The sequence below is a fragment of the Bremia lactucae genome, linkage group LG9 (genome assembly GCF_004359215.1).
Source record: "Bremia lactucae strain SF5 linkage group LG9, whole genome shotgun sequence".
NCBI lineage: Eukaryota > Oomycota > Peronosporomycetes > Peronosporales > Peronosporaceae > Bremia > Bremia lactucae.
Genome location: NC_090618.1, coordinates 3626187 through 3641774, shown reverse-complemented (window position 1 = coordinate 3641774; position 15588 = coordinate 3626187). Strand labels below are relative to the sequence as shown.

Below are 15588 nucleotides of genomic sequence, written 5' to 3'. Positions count from 1 at the left end.
TATCTCTATAGATATCATTTAATATGTATTGCGAGCGTATCTTTATAGATACCTCGCGTAACGGATGACGCTAGCCGTCATCACGGATGACGCTGGGCGTCATCCCTCCTAATGTGAATGCACCCATGTGCATCACATCCACAAGGGTTGGTCACAAATGTGCACCACACCCGAGTGTTGGGTCTAATTACTATTATTTAGTAATTGACCATTCCCTTAAGTACACCAAATGTATTTAACGGGGACTGTGTAACATTAGGGCAACTTCAGCCTGTTACAAGGAGACCGTTGATAAGCTCGTGGGTTGTAGAAGCAGAAAGGACAGCCTTCCAGTTGCCTTGGTGGTTCTTACAGCGAGCGTGGTAGCCGCGTTCCGGCTCGCAGGCCAGTATGACGTTGTGCTTCAAAAAAACACAGCGGGACACTGAATAATTGTCCTTTTTTCAAACGAGAAAGACTCCTTAAAGTGATGTGATTATGCTGTTCGCAACGGTTTTCCGTGTATAAATATATATAGGCTATAGCCAGGGGCATTTTGGTCATATATAGAAGTACAGGGGTATTTCCGTCATTTCTGCATTTTTGTCAGGGGTATTTTGGTACTTTTCCCTCACTAATTTATTTTAATTTTAATATGTTTGATTTGATTTTTATTTTTTCGTTGCATGCTATTGACGAATTAGAAGCCACCACTATGGGTGGCTGAGAAACGATATTTCTCTTGTAGGTAATAGTATTTATTTTTCCTATTAACGGAAATAATATTTGTATCGCACTGGACGACCACCGTTGCGTGAAAATGCGCCCGCCCCTCGTTCTGGGCATGTTCTTGACTGGCGTCTGTGTTCGTTTCGTGCTCAGTGTAATAGTCATAGACGTACCTCCTTCTACTGCACGAGAAGAATACATATTTCCAAGAGTCCCGAAAGAATCGACGACAAAAATCAAGGCCGTGGGAGATAGGCGATTGCAAGTGCTTGAAAGGCTGTTGGTCAAAAAAACGTTACTCAATGTAGCCGATGATATCGCTGACAAAAAGGCTACATGGGAACAAGTGCACCTTGATCTCAAGGATGTGGGCTGGTCAGATACAAACATTGTACATGGTTTGAGAGTACAGTTAGAAGAAAAAAACCCAGCTACATTGGATCGCGCTGTTAAGATGGGGGCGCATATACTATTCTCGAAGTCGACCTCCGAAGATATCAAAACGGAGGTGTTTAAAGGTTGGAAAGCGCTCGGACTGACTCCCACAAAAGTTTGCGACAATCTCGTCATGTCTGACGTCGACGCTGACTTGAAGACTTTAATGGTGCTCAGATACCATGCGCTCTTCCGAGAAAAGCAGGAAGCTTCGCAGATTTATGACATTGTTACAACATACGATAGGTTAGCATTGGCAGAGCGCTTGCTCAAGGATGACCAGCTGGAGAAATGGATTCTTCATCCAAAGCCCCAGTATGAAGAGATGGCCAAAAGCTTGCATGACATATACAAACGTCGCATATCTTTCATCAGAGGCGACCCAAAATTTATGATTGTACTTCACTTCAACGAAAAGTCTACGGTCCCCGAACTTTTTAGAATGCTTTATTATTTCAGGGCCACCTCGGACCCCGACACTCTCAAAAGAATATTGGCACGCCTACAGACGAGCAAAGTACTGACCCCTGAGTCGAGAGACGAGCTCCTTCTGGCGATGAAAGAGTCTATCAGTATGGAAAAGCTCGGGACACAACTGGATAAACTGGCTAAAGATTCCTGACTTCGAAACGTAAGGCTTATCATAGCCAAATGGATCTTATCTTTTCGCCTTCAATCGACGTTCAAGTCCGCAACTTTATGTGGCCCCGACATTATAAGAAATTATTCGAGAGAGGTTTGTGAAAATCATAAATACACACCTTGCTGTACGACTTATTTGATGCCTTCCCTTACTTCGTTTTTGAGGGTAACAATCTCTTCGATGGCATAATCTTGCGGCAGCTTCATATAATAGGTTTTTAACTTTAGCTCTGTGGTTCATTTGAATTTGCAATGATGTTTGCTTGACCTCTCCTCTAAAATCTAGGAATCGTGCGAAGGCTAATCAATGTGCTTTAAATATTCAACGCTGATGTACCAAGATCACTACATCTAGTTTACTAAAGATAATTGAAAAAGCCTCGTTGTCTCATTATCTCGCTCGAATGCGACTATGGTTTTTACCAAAGGTTCTCGTCGAAAGGCGCTATTTTAAAAGAATTTTGTGAGCCTTTTGAGGCTACGATCCCTCACGCCGTTATACGACTCGACCCTTCACGGATGTATTTCGGCTCCCTGCACTCTCTTACTTGCATACAGGCTACTTCAGATAGCTTTCGAAGGGCAATTTCAGGAGGTGTACTATTGGTTCGTGTCCACTTCCTCCTGCTATTTTTTGCACCGTCAAGCCTCTGCGCTCAGGACTGCAATCACTTTGACTGGCACTTATCGAGACGAAGCATACACTAGCGGCTTGGCGGTACGTCGCCCCACTTCATCGGTCTAACCGGAAGCCCACTGCTGCATCAAATGCTCAAATTAAATGGAGTCATCCTCACGCACCTCACATTTGGTGCCGCTTGCATGCACACGGCAATAACAGGACGACGCACAAATTGCAAACAAGCGGTTTTTTTTTTAATTCCACCGGGTGGTAATATCATTTGACCCTTTGTGCGTTCGCCGAAGATGCTTGGCCTTTGCCAGCACGAGAGACTGGCTGAACGGCGTGCAAGGGCAACGACCTTTTGATGAAAGTAATGCTCAATCTCATGCGGTCGACCAGCGAAGTGACGATGACTAGCGTTAAGGCTGCCTGTGCCTCACATCTTATATTTCTATACTCGACAGCTCGAGGGTTTCGGGCACTCGGTTGTCTTCTTGTTAATTAACTTGTTCCTTAAAATGGGTAGCGGTAGAAAACGCCCTTAATTTGTAGTATGTCCTGCATTTTATTGTTGTCAGCTCGCTCGTTTATTGCGTGCCATTGCAATACATTCTTTAACTAGATTTTATTTTGCACATGTTCTGCGGCGAGTGCGGCCACCGCTGGGAGCCTGATGAGATTACCAACGCGCGCTTTTGTGCCGAGTGCGGCGCCTCTCGTGAAGACGCCCCCTGCCCCGCGCCAATCGCTCCTTCGCCTTTGCCGGCGTCCACTTCGTCCTTCTTGGCTTCCCCCAGCATTACTTTTTCTTCCCATGGTACAGCGCCCACTGCTCCCGGTTCGAGCTCCTATCTCTTTAAGCCTAGTCAACCATCGCTATCCGCATCAAGCGAGACCTACGAGGCACCAGCAGCAGCCGCTTCTTTTAATTACAGCACGCCATCCGCTAGGAAATGCACGCAATGCGGCGAGCCGTTTGTAGACTCGACCGCCCTGTTTTGCGGAGAATGTGGCGCCCACCGACCCAAAGAAAACGACAAAGACTTGTTCGGGGCAGCATCCAGTTCCTACACGGCTCCAGCTGGCTCGAATGCATCGGTAGGAACTGGAACAAGGTCAGCCTTCGCGACTTCGGCGAGCGTAGGCTCCAACCCGCCGAATACGTTAGCACCGAATCCTTCCGCTGCCTCTACTACACTCAAAGATCCGTACGCTCTGCCAGCTACTTCCGCTTCGTACGATCCTTACGCCTTGCAACAGACCCCAGCAGCTTCGGCTGAGCCACCGGCTTCGGTGAATTTTGAGGCTGCGATCTCTTCCGGCAGCAGCTTTAGCAAATTGCTCGCAAATTTATCCATCAGCGCAAAACCCGACGGTGAGCGAGTCGAGTCCGATGGCAATGGCGTCGGAGTGCACATTAATCAGGTAATTCGCACTCGTCAGATGGATTCCTTAAGCACAAGACTGGAGATCTCGAGTGCTGTGGAACGCAATCGCGTCACTCCACAGGAGAAATCCGAAGGCTACAACGTCACCAAGGTGAATGACACGATAGCCGTGGTGCAGAATGAACGTGCGAATCCAGCGGAAGAGCGGTACTACAATCAACGCACACTGCCTGACAACGCCGAGTGGCTGCAAATTCTACGCAAGCATCGGCAGGCCGGCACAAAGTTCACAGACCCTCAATTCCCTCCGGACTCATCGTCAATCTTCCGTGATCCAACCAATCCAAAGTATCCGCATCTACAAGAGTACGTGCGCAAGTGGAAGCGTGTGACAGAATTCTTTAACGAAACAGCGTACGTGGAAATCACCATGTTGGATGACGACAAGAAGCTCGTGTGCAGCATGTCGATCAAAAACGCTGCTGAAGCGGAAAGCATTCTGGAAGTCATTCGTCAGACGCCAACATCAATCGATGCTCGCTTTCTGACGATTGCCAAAGAGGCAGTGACTTCTGGGGTAACAAAGCGCAAACGCGATCACTTGTTGTTATTGACGAAGAACATGATTCTGCACATGAGTGAGTTTGTGCAGGATGGCCTGCAACGCTTTGAACTTATGTGGGAAAAGAGTCTCCTTGACCATTATCAGCCTCTTGTGTTTGATAGTGTTGGAAATGGGTCAGCTTACCGTGTCGATGGATCGGAATCGGGAGTTTTGTCGCGGGTCTCGGTGATAGTTCCTGTGTACTTTCATGCACACGGCACTTGCCTCTTTGATCGATCGCTGGAGTCAAGGGCTGCCAGCCGCATTTCTGGAGTTGGAATAGATCCTGGCAATTTGCGCATGGGACGGCTTGCAGACGCGTACTTGTTTGGTGCGCTTTCTATTCTTTCGACTTCACGGCTTGCTTTGTCGCAAGTCTTTCCACAACTAACTGACGACATGGTGCGTCCCGACCGGGCTGAGGTTGACACTGCATTTCCAAAAGAGCAGCAGTACAACGAGGAAGGCGTGTATGCTGTACGCTTTTGGCGTAATAATCGCAGTCGCGTGGTTGTTATTGATGATTACATTCCATGCAGTCAATATGGCAAGCCTGTATTCGGTTCATTCACAGGGAGCAGCGGCAAATTTGAGATCTGGTCGCTGCTAGTGGAAAAAGCGTATGCAAAGCTTCACGGTGGATACGAGGCAATCGTTGGCGGGCAGGAGGCTTACGCCTTGCAGGACCTTTACGGCGGTGTTCCTTCTCGATACAAGCTACAAGAAAGGTGTGCGAACGAGGATGTTGCTTGGCAAACGATCTCTGGTGCCCTACAGGCGGGGTCGCTTGTGGGTTGTAGCAATGAAGAAATGGCCGTTGAATTACCCACAGGACTTCGTAAGACCGATGCATACGGTGTCATGAAGCTCGTGGAGCTGAATTACCAGGGTGCACATACTCGCTTAATTCAATTACGAAATAGTTGGGGCATTGGAACCCATCAGCAACCGGAAAAGTGGAAAGGGTCGTGGTCGAACGAAGACCCGAAATGGCTTACCTTTTCTCGTATGCAGAAAGTCGAGTGCGGATTTCAATTTCGCGAAGACCACACGTACTGGATGGATTTCAGTGCCTTTTACTGCTTCTTTACGACTGTCATTGAGTCGTGCAACTTGTACAATTTTCGATCCGTACCCGACGGTATTGGCAATCCGGTGTCTCCAAGTCTAAGCATTCACATTATCTCGGGTGAGTGGAACGGTATCACGAGCGGTGGTCGTGATGCTATGCATCTAAATCCGCAGGTGCAGCTCTTTTCTCCAGCGTCAAATGGCTGCAACCTTATTGTCCATCTGGAGCAGCCATCGCGCCGAATGAAGATGGAAACCGAGTACACGTCTTACATTGCACCAGTCGTTGTGAAGAATGGTGAGCGACAGCAGCGCAAGATCGATCTATCGCAGGACGTCGTGGCGACTGGCACTTTTATTTCAAACCGCAGCTGCGTCTTAGAGCTTCCGTTGATGTCGGCGGATAGTGGCAAACCGTTTGTGATTATCCCAGCGACGTATGACGGTCATCTGCCATCTCAGCTCGGCTTTTCAATGACGCTATTTACGTCCAAGCCGACGGCAGTGTTGCCAGTTTCAGACACGGGCTCGTTGCCCGTATGCTGCATTTGCCAGAGAGCGCTTTCAGGCACCTTTCGGACATTCACGCACGAGCAAGAGGGTTTGACAAAGGTAGATCGTGTGTGCCAGGGGGCGTGTGTCGACGCATACCGAGAGCGTAACACTCCAGTCTGCGTGGATTGCCACCAGCGCATTGAAGTAGCGGAAGGCCGATTTTCTGGCCGCATGTTCACTCTCCCTGATGGCTCAAGTGTGCACGCTGAGTGCATCGATGCGTACCAAATTCGTACCTCCGAAAAGTGTATTCACTGCGGCCATGCAATTGCTGCTATCCCTGGTCGATTTGACGGCAAATTTTTTCAAGTTTCTGGAGGAAAGTGTCACGGGGAATGCATGGAGTCGTATCAATTGGCCACTGCTCAGCGCTGCGTGCACTGTACTGAACCTGTGATTAAATTAGCGGGCAAATTCGATGGTCGGTTTTATAAGATTGAGGGGGAGCACCTTGTGCACTTTGAGTGTTGGGAGCAGTACCAGCAGTCGGTTGCACCCAAGTGTGTCCATTGCGTGCAACCGATTTTACAAATTCCTGGGCAATTCGATGGCCGGTTTTACGAGCTAGCCAGTGGCATTGGTAAAGTACATTTCGAGTGCTGGAATGCCTATCAGACTTTGGCGACTCGGGCGTAAGAAGCGAATTCAAGGAATAAAAAAGGAATAGTTTTAACATTGCTTTGCTACATGCACTAGATTTCTTTTTAAAAGCGAGGTTTTGCTCGGTAAATTGTTGCCAAATTTTTATTTGAAGTTAGATAATGAATCTCCTGCAATCGCAACCAACACTCGGGCAATACTAAGACGCTGTTACAGAAATCAAGTACTCTCACATTCCCAAGTACATAATCGAAATTAGTATTACTTGCGGCCGATGCAAGAATGCTGTGACAGGGTCACAGATCACATGCACCGAGGAAATTTGCAATACCGAACAACCGAACTTTGCTATTTAGTAGATTCAAAAGTAGGGAAACGTAATATTTACACATTTTCACTTCAAATTCTCACCAAAATAATTTTGATTTTATCAACAATTATTTGTTTTTCAATTCAACTTTTAATCCAAGTAGGACTAAATATCGACTTGATGGCCGTCACATAAGTATTATTTCCTATAAGAGGAATAACAAATATTATTTCCTATAAAATAAAAATACAAAAAAATACAAAATTATTATCTTTATTAATTTTGACTTTAACACTCCAATATTTCCAGATTAGATAATATTGATGCAATAAGACATTAATTCTATTGACTGGTTGATTTCAGTTTAAATCAACACCGCCAATCTTTTTAAGACACGATTGTGCGATGCGCAAAGAGGAGCCATACTTAGTTGATATTAATATAATAAGTTCAGTAGTAGATAGAAGATCGTTAAGTAGGAAACTAAAATATAAATACAGTTTTACTTGTCCCTAATTCCAAACCTTTGAAGTACCTTTGGTAGCTAAAGCCCCTAAGCTACTTAGAAACCTTCCTCTGTGTACGTGTAGTTCCGAGGCACCTAACCTTCACTGTAATCAGTGTAAGGTCAACTAGTAGTTACCAATACTAGTAAGAGGTGCCCCGTTACACCTGGAAGCACTTTGTAGTCCGTTTAACGACCGCGCACGTTCCATCCAACATGGACATGTCAGATGAAGAAGAAGGGAGCTTTCCAGCCCCTCAAGAAGGTTATAAAGCCACGCGTGAAGGGTTTATACATTTGAGTGACCTTGAATCGAGGGCGATTCAACGAATGAGCTCGGTCGTAGGCGGGCCAGCCGTTGGCGCTATGCTGTACACTCTGGGCAGAGTGAACAGCATGTAGTCATAGCCGAGTTCATTCAACACGAACTCGACGAGGCCGAAGAGAAAGTAACCTTGCTTCACTAGCAAGGCTTTCAACACACAGAGCTGTTAAGAGAACAAGTTGCTGAGAGAGAACAGTTGGAACTGTTAAGACAGAAGCATGTATATGCTGATTATGGCCGACGCTTTCGCGTTGACCCGAAAGCTTAAAGATAGAAATATCTAAGTTTAAGGCAGTCTAAGACGATTCCTTTTTGAGATGGTTCGTCGAGTTGGACGACGCCATAGAAGCTCGTCGCATCACCACTGATGCGACGTAGGTTAAATTTGGCATGCCCATCTTAGACGGACGTGCCAATTCTAGGGCCTTAGGGCTCAAGCTTCACGACCCATTAGTCTTTGGGTCGTATGAGGTCTTTAAGGCCCGGCCCAGACAAACATTTGAGCCGCCACCTGCCGAATTCAGGGCTCGAGCCAAGCTCCTGGATTTGAAGCAGGGTAAGCGTGATATCTACGCTTATGCCCAATATACACGATACCTGGTCAGTTGTTTCGTTAGTCATCCAATTGATGATCAACCGTGTTATTAAAAGGTATTGCAGACGGACCTGTCAAGACCCACCTGTTCCGGCTAGAGTTAGAGTCGCTTGACTAAGCGATCTCTATGGCGGAACAGGAGGACTTTCAGTCTTTAACAGGCTTTCGTCAACTCTGGAGATTATCGTTCTTCGAGACAACAAAAACGGAGGTCAAGAACCCATGGATCTCTCGTATGTAGAAAGAGATAAACGTTGCTCTTCAAATCCCAAACGATTGCAAAAATGCAATTGTTGTCAAAAGACGGGCCACTACGCATTTAAGTGTAGTGCCCCGCAGCCAGTGCCTAAAGCTCTGAGCGGGAAGGATCAACTTCTCTCTAAGAATAGCGGAGGCGCGCGGACCCGACGCTGTTGTGAAATCGAAACGGCGAGGTGGATCGTCAAAAATCGGTCAAAGTCAGAAGGTGCGGGGCGCCCTACTGATCCAGTAACATCAAAAGAAGTTGCAGGTCTTTTGACGAAAGTTGGTATTCAACCACAAGCATTGAGTGTAACTGCCTCAGGGGATGAGGTTAACTTCATTACCCTGAGAATAAAAGTGTCAAATAAGCTGCCACTTAGACGCCAATCGCTAGAAGATACCATTCTCAAATTTATTGAGCGCGATTTCCCTCCAACGAGGATGACAGTGCGCCTTATGCACGTTAAAAGGGTAAACAGTACGATGTTGATTTCATCGCTCTAGGTTTGAATGACAAATTTGTTGTCATCCTTGGATTGCCATGGCTCAGAAAGCACGAGCCATGTATAAATCGGCAGCATCAAGCCGGGACGATGGCTGTTTCATGTTCAATCAGATGGCCAACTGATGAACGTCTTGAATCATCCACAAGATTGTGGATGTCCTACGAGTGAGTGTGATGGCCTCACTTGTGGTTCGGTCGTTAGCATGACTGCACAAGACCTCAGTGTGAATACTTAACACATTGAGGAGTTAGATCCCGAAGGCTGTGCACAAGGTCTCCGCAGTGCGAACCGGTCGCACAGGAAAAAAAACGAGTCAGCAGATAATTTTCTACTGGCTAGAGAAGCAGTGGTCCGCTTCGTACAGGATTCCATCGCTGATGCGGTGGGCCGACAGAAACGGAGCTCGGACAAAAATGGAAGAGCAACATACTTTCATTTAAATTAATGAGGAGGAGGAAAGATCGGGTTCACCACGTTTGACGAGCACGATTCAACATCGTGATTTAGATTACATCCTTTATAATAGAAGATCGCTACGTAGGAAACTAGATAATTAATAAAGCTTTACTTTTCCTAATTCTAATCCTTTGAATTACTATTGGTAGCTAAAACCCTTAGCTACTTAGAAACCTTCCTCTTCACCCCTATGTACGTGAATTTTTGAGGAACTTAACCTTCAATGTAATCGGTGTAAGATCCAGTAGTACTTACCAGTACTTATGAGAAGTGTCTCGTTACACTTGACTTCTGTACGTGAAGGAAAGCGCTACTTGCGCTGTGAACTACTATGGCAACTTGCTGAAAAGATTATTGTGCAGTCTAATTAACTTCAAGTTTCTTTGATTAATCTACAGCACGAAAGCGCCAAAAAATGAATGACTACGTATCACTTGCGTCGACCCATTCTTAAGTGCAAAACATTTTGGCGCAAACATGCGCGTGGACGCGGCAGCATTATTGTCTGGGCAAATCGACCCGTGTTGGATTGCTTGTTGTGCCGAATTTACTGTGGCATAGAAAATATCATCGTCAAGGTTCATTCAGCTCAATTTTTAGTGATTTTTTCGGATTTTTAGAGTTTTACTTTCATTTGTGCCGCATGAGTTTCTTCGTCTACTTCTGTGAAACTTTGACTTAAAGTCTTTCTAAAATCAAGAGTTTATACAATTTGAAGCTAGCTTCGCGGGACGTTCTGTTTGGTCTGTAACCTTTGGTCGATCGTCGAGTTATTCGATGTCGCCCACAATAAATCCGGCATTTCACTTGTGGTACCACGGCGATGATGATTTAGCAGCTTTAACAATTTCTTGTACCGTAACAATTTAAACACGTCCCTACTTGTAACGGAATATAGTTGCCCTATTTTACACAAACTTGTTCAGTACACAAATTGTACTTAATGGGATTATAAACTACTTTTTGTGAAGTGCATAGACCTGCCACTCGGGCGTGGTTCACATAGTGACCCACCCGGAAGGTTTGAAGTTGCTTAGGAGTCTTAGCAACATAAGGTCGATAGAGTATAAGCAAAGAAAAGCTGTACTAGTATATTTTATTTCTCCGTAACGATTTTCTTATCTACTAAATCCGACGTAATGACCTTTTTATCTACTGACGAGTGAGCGGTGCACAACGAGTCACTAAACATAGTTTTCATAAATAATTTATTAATATAAAGCTATGCGTAGTGACGCATTGTGTACCACTCGCTCGTGCGTCTAGCAGCGATTGGTGGGGTTGATTTAAACTAAAATTAAAATATAAATTGTAGGGAGCTGCTATCCGCACCCCCTCTTTGCTAATATTCTATATATTCTAAGACCGAACTTAGTAGCCGAGTGGTTAAGCACTGGAAATGGGACCGGGAGGTACGTAAATCGATACCCGCGGAGGGCGGTACGAACACACATTGCCGGAGATAGGCTAATAAGCAGACGAGCAACCATCCAATAAATGGCCGCCCTGCTAAGCCGCACGAAGGTGTGGATAGTTGGTGGAAGGACGCCCTGTAGCCAAAATTCCCCAAAGTGTGATAAGAGAAGCGGGGTTCCAAAAAAGGAAAATTTGCTAAAATTGGATCTATATCTATTCAAAGATGCTCGGTATAGTCCTCCCCCTTGATTATCTAACGTTGTATTCATAAGAGTACTGTAATGGGAATAATTTCTTGGTGACTGCACTTCCGCAAAATTGGTAGAAGTAAAAAGGTTATAAAAATATCGTCAGCTTAACCTTTCAAGACTAATAAGCATGCATGCGCAAGAGCACACTTCCGACTCTTGTCGCCTATTTTTCATTATACATTTCTTTCGTGCCCGATTTGCTGCCCTACTCGGTCACCTATCCATTAATTCGATTAATTTAACGCATGTTTTGCTTCTTTAATCTACAACCATAGAAGGTTTGACGCTGTTCTATCGAAAAGATATTTAACATGAAGAATTGAGATATTAATAAAAAATTTGAAACTCAATATCTGTTAGATAAAACAGTCAAACCTTTTTAATGATTTTAGATTAAACTGCAAATTTAACATCGCCGACCGAAAATACGGTTCCTGATGTAGTCCACCCACTAAACTACTCTCATGTAGAAAATTAAGGCGTGTGGCTTTTGCGATCGCTAACGTAATTTAGGGAATGTGCGTCACCAAAACGCCAAAATGGCGATTAAAGATGATTCTCAAGCCATTAGTATTGATTTTGCGATGCAGTGGATTGACTCATATAATTAAAATAATTTATGTGTAGTTTTTCGGGAGGGATCCACCTCAACGTCCGAATTCTGTTCATAGTCTGCTATTGATTAGTACATGATCCGCATAACTTACTTTAAAATACCGCACGGATCTCAACAGAATCGTTGAAAATAGCAGGGGCATTACAAAGCACGTAGCAATTCCCACCGTTTACCGCTTGAGGTGCTTTCAACCGGAAATGGAATATTCTGTTCACACCTTAGAATCTGATAGAAATCAGCCAAAAGATCCATGGACAACTAGATGGTTCACGTAGGCATAACCAATGATTACGTACTTCCTCGGTAACAGCGTTTAAGCCGATACCATTGCAGCATTTACTTATTGAATGCATGTCCTATCCGTCATTCTTTCATGACATTACGCACGCAAACGGTCGGAGAGCTATGTTACAATTTTGACTTGCCGATCGCTGGTAGTACTCACCACTACATGTTCACGAGGCAGAGGTCACACAATATTTCGAATCTGCTATTATGTCGATCTAGTATCGAGTTCTTTTGGCCTTAGACATTCGCATTGTACGGATCATAAAATGCATCGATGAATCGGACCAGAATCTTACACGAAGGATTTGCCTTTCGCATTTACTATTATTGAGACTTAAACATTCAGTCCGAGAGTTCCCTATCGTCTATTGATGAGCGCTGAAAACTTTTCATTCTCAGAAAGTACTTTCGTCGAACGAATATTGGCCAGGTACATATCTTCTTTGTCAAGTACGCAGATCTACTTGACTTTGCCACAATGCTGACCACTACGAATCCGTTTCGTTTCAAGCGTTGCAAATAATTATCTCCAGAGTTAATACCAGCGGTGGTTTCAGATGAAGAATTTAAGAGCATACACTTGATCTGGTATCAAACAAAACGTTTAGCGTCTCAATTTCTTCCTGGAAACTTTTTCATAGGCTCTTGGGAACAAATTTTCTCAAGTTCTTCAGACTTGTTTGTTGTTTATCGATGAGTATCCCCTTAACTGCCTCTAGCTGTGGTTGCACAATCACAGCAAAATTCTCTACGATCGACGTTTCGGTCAATCCAGTATTTCGCGCTGTCTCTTATAGCCATGCTTTATAATCTTTCGTGGATGCTGCCCTCTCGAGGAGAATTTTTCGTCCCGTGTCCACTCGACTTATTCTAGTAGTGGACATTTGGCGCTACCTGCTCTCGTGCACAGCCGCCGGAATCTTACGTCACGATGTGTTGAGTGGACTTGTGCAGTGGTACCAGTGCCCAAACCATAATTGAGACCATCGCACTCACTCTAAGTACACCACACGCTTGTGATGCTTCAAGACGTTCGTCAAATGAACAACTGATGTACTAGAGAGAGGCATAATACCAGATTGATGCTGCCAATTAGTGCATGACTCGTTTTTCTTAGCCATTGTATTTTCAGGATGGCATCCACCTCGTCATTAAATCCAGTACAATGAAATTATTTCCATACTATTTACCTTTTAGTGTGCAGTGTTTTTTCTTTAACTACTCGCTTTTTCCCTGTAAGAAAAAATTGTGCCTGTTGCAAAGGGCACTTTCATCTTCGTTATAGGTATATCGCGCCCAACGAATTTGAGCCTACGATCGTTTAGCGATTGGCGTGTAATTTGACGCCTCCCAATCGACTAGTCAGCGAAGCAAGGTGATAAGAGTAACCATCACCAGGGGCACTAACTGTGTAGGCTTGTAGGTTAAGAGCAGCTTTAGTGAAGATGCTTGCAAATTCTCTTGATGCTGCTGGTCAGCAGGGCGCTTTGCACCTACTGTTTCCAACCGTTTTAACGGTCGCTTCGCCGTTACAATTTTGCAACAGCGTCGGATCCGCGTCCTCCGCTCTTCTTGGCAGGAGGTCGATCACTTCGCTTAGCGTTTCTTGGCCCTGGGTGTGGGGCACAACACACCCGCAAGACCCTTGATGAACACAGTAACCTATGTCTGTCCATCAATGGAACTAAATGCAATACAGCTTATGAACATTCGCGCGTGCTGGGTGCATGCGTAAATATCACACTTACCGTGCTTCAAATCTGAGCCGATCCTTAGAAGCTTCAAACATATGGGCCGGGAAGCTTTAGCCGTTAGGGCTGAGGCCAAGTTGGACATGCCAAACTTTGCTTTCATCGCATCATCCTCATGTGACAAGCTTTAATGGCATAGTCAAGTTTAACCAATCATCGTCGTCCCGGCAGCAGTAAGTGACTGCTGCTGTCTCATAACTTCGAACCGTTGAGCACTCACAACACCTCTGCCTGTTGAGAGCCTTGCTGGTGAAGCAAGATTACTATTACTTTTTACGGCCCGCTTTGAGTAATGTTAGATGAGCTCGGCAATAGTCACATCTTGTTCGTAGCGAACAACATTGCGCTGATAGCAGGCCGCTACTGTCGAACTCATCCGCTTAACTGCTTTTCATTCGAGGTCAGTCAGATGAGTAAACCTCTCACACGTGGTGTAGAAGCTATATGCTTCTTCATTTGAGATGCTCATGTTAAATGGGACGTGCGCGATCGTTATAACAGCTATAAAGAATAATAAGACACCTCTCGCCTAAATAACACTAAAAATATTGTAGGCAAGGCTGCATTGAACACCTCACCTACACAACGTGCATAGGAAAAATTTAAGATGCTTAACGTGGCTTTTTAACAATAGCAAATACTTTTTGATGATATGCACTCGACCTTCTGATTGCTCTATTGCTTTGAATAATTAGTACAGTAAAAAAAGCTGGATTAAGTATGTTGTTTTACTATGTATTGGGGCACACTTCGGTTGGTGAATCGTTGTTGTGGTACATTTACTTAATGGGTTCAATACCCTTTTAATCTATTATCACTAAAATTCCATTTATTATAAATAACATATGTGGTAGCTTCCAGATCTTAGTCTGGTCGCCGAAATTTATTCTAATTTAGATAGGGCAACGTTTAAGATTTGTATAATTAAAGAAGTTCAGTACCCTTTTTATCTTAAAGCGTCTAGAGCCTTCATAAGGCTTGCGCATTGATCTATGAGAGATGGAATCGGGCACTAGTTGCCACTTGGTTCCACGAAACCCTAAATCCCTTTAACTAGGATTCGTTAAGCTCTACGAGCTCTTACGACTTTCTGAGTTTTTAAACCTATTAGTTCTATAGAACTAAGTGACTCTCTGAGTCGATAGGTCTTCTTCCGACTAATGACTGGATACCTTTTATAGTCTGGTGGGGTTGATGTAATGGCCTTTATCAACTAGACAACAGATGTAGGTGGGCACGTCTTAATGCGACCACGCTCTACCTAGACATACACCCTAGCACAGCGAGGAAGCGGTTAGACCGTCTTTTGTTGCGTGCAGTGAGGTAGTTGTGGTTGGCGCCTTACCCTAGCCTATGGAGGAAGTGGTTAAACCAGCTTCTCTTGCGAGCAGTGAGGTATTTGTGGTGAGCGCCTTAGCGACCTCACCCAACGCACTAAGTTATCTAGTAAAGTGTTGTCACGGGAGCGGTAATCCGGATCCTCGTCCGCACTTCTTAAGTAGAGAGTAGTTTTCAGACTGATTTATATTTAATCACATTAAATATAAACACTTATCTTTACCAATCGAAATGTCATCTCTATAGAAAACACTAATATGTATTCCGAGCGTATCTTTCTAGATACCTCGCGTACCGGATGACGCTAGGCGTCATCCCTCCTAATGTGAATGCACCTATGTGCATCACATACACAAGGGT

General features: G+C 44.7%; 2 protein-coding genes across 2 annotated transcripts; both read left to right on the top strand.

Moving 5' to 3' along the window:
* Positions 1–1162: 1162 nt before the first annotated feature.
* On the top strand, positions 1163–1765 carry CCR75_005386 (uncharacterized protein; the record flags this gene model as incomplete). The annotated part of the gene is made up of 1 exon (XM_067963467.1): positions 1163–1765. The coding sequence occupies one exon, from the start codon at positions 1163–1165 to the stop codon at positions 1763–1765; it is 603 nt and encodes a 200-aa protein (XP_067818396.1).
* A 1281-nt stretch (positions 1766–3046) lies between these two features.
* CCR75_005387 (uncharacterized protein) lies at positions 3047–6664 on the top strand (the record flags this gene model as incomplete). Its single annotated transcript, XM_067963468.1, has 1 exon — positions 3047–6664. One exon carries the CDS (start codon positions 3047–3049, stop codon positions 6662–6664), a length of 3618 nt encoding a protein of 1205 aa, XP_067818395.1.
* Between the last annotated feature and the right edge of the window lie 8924 nt (positions 6665–15588).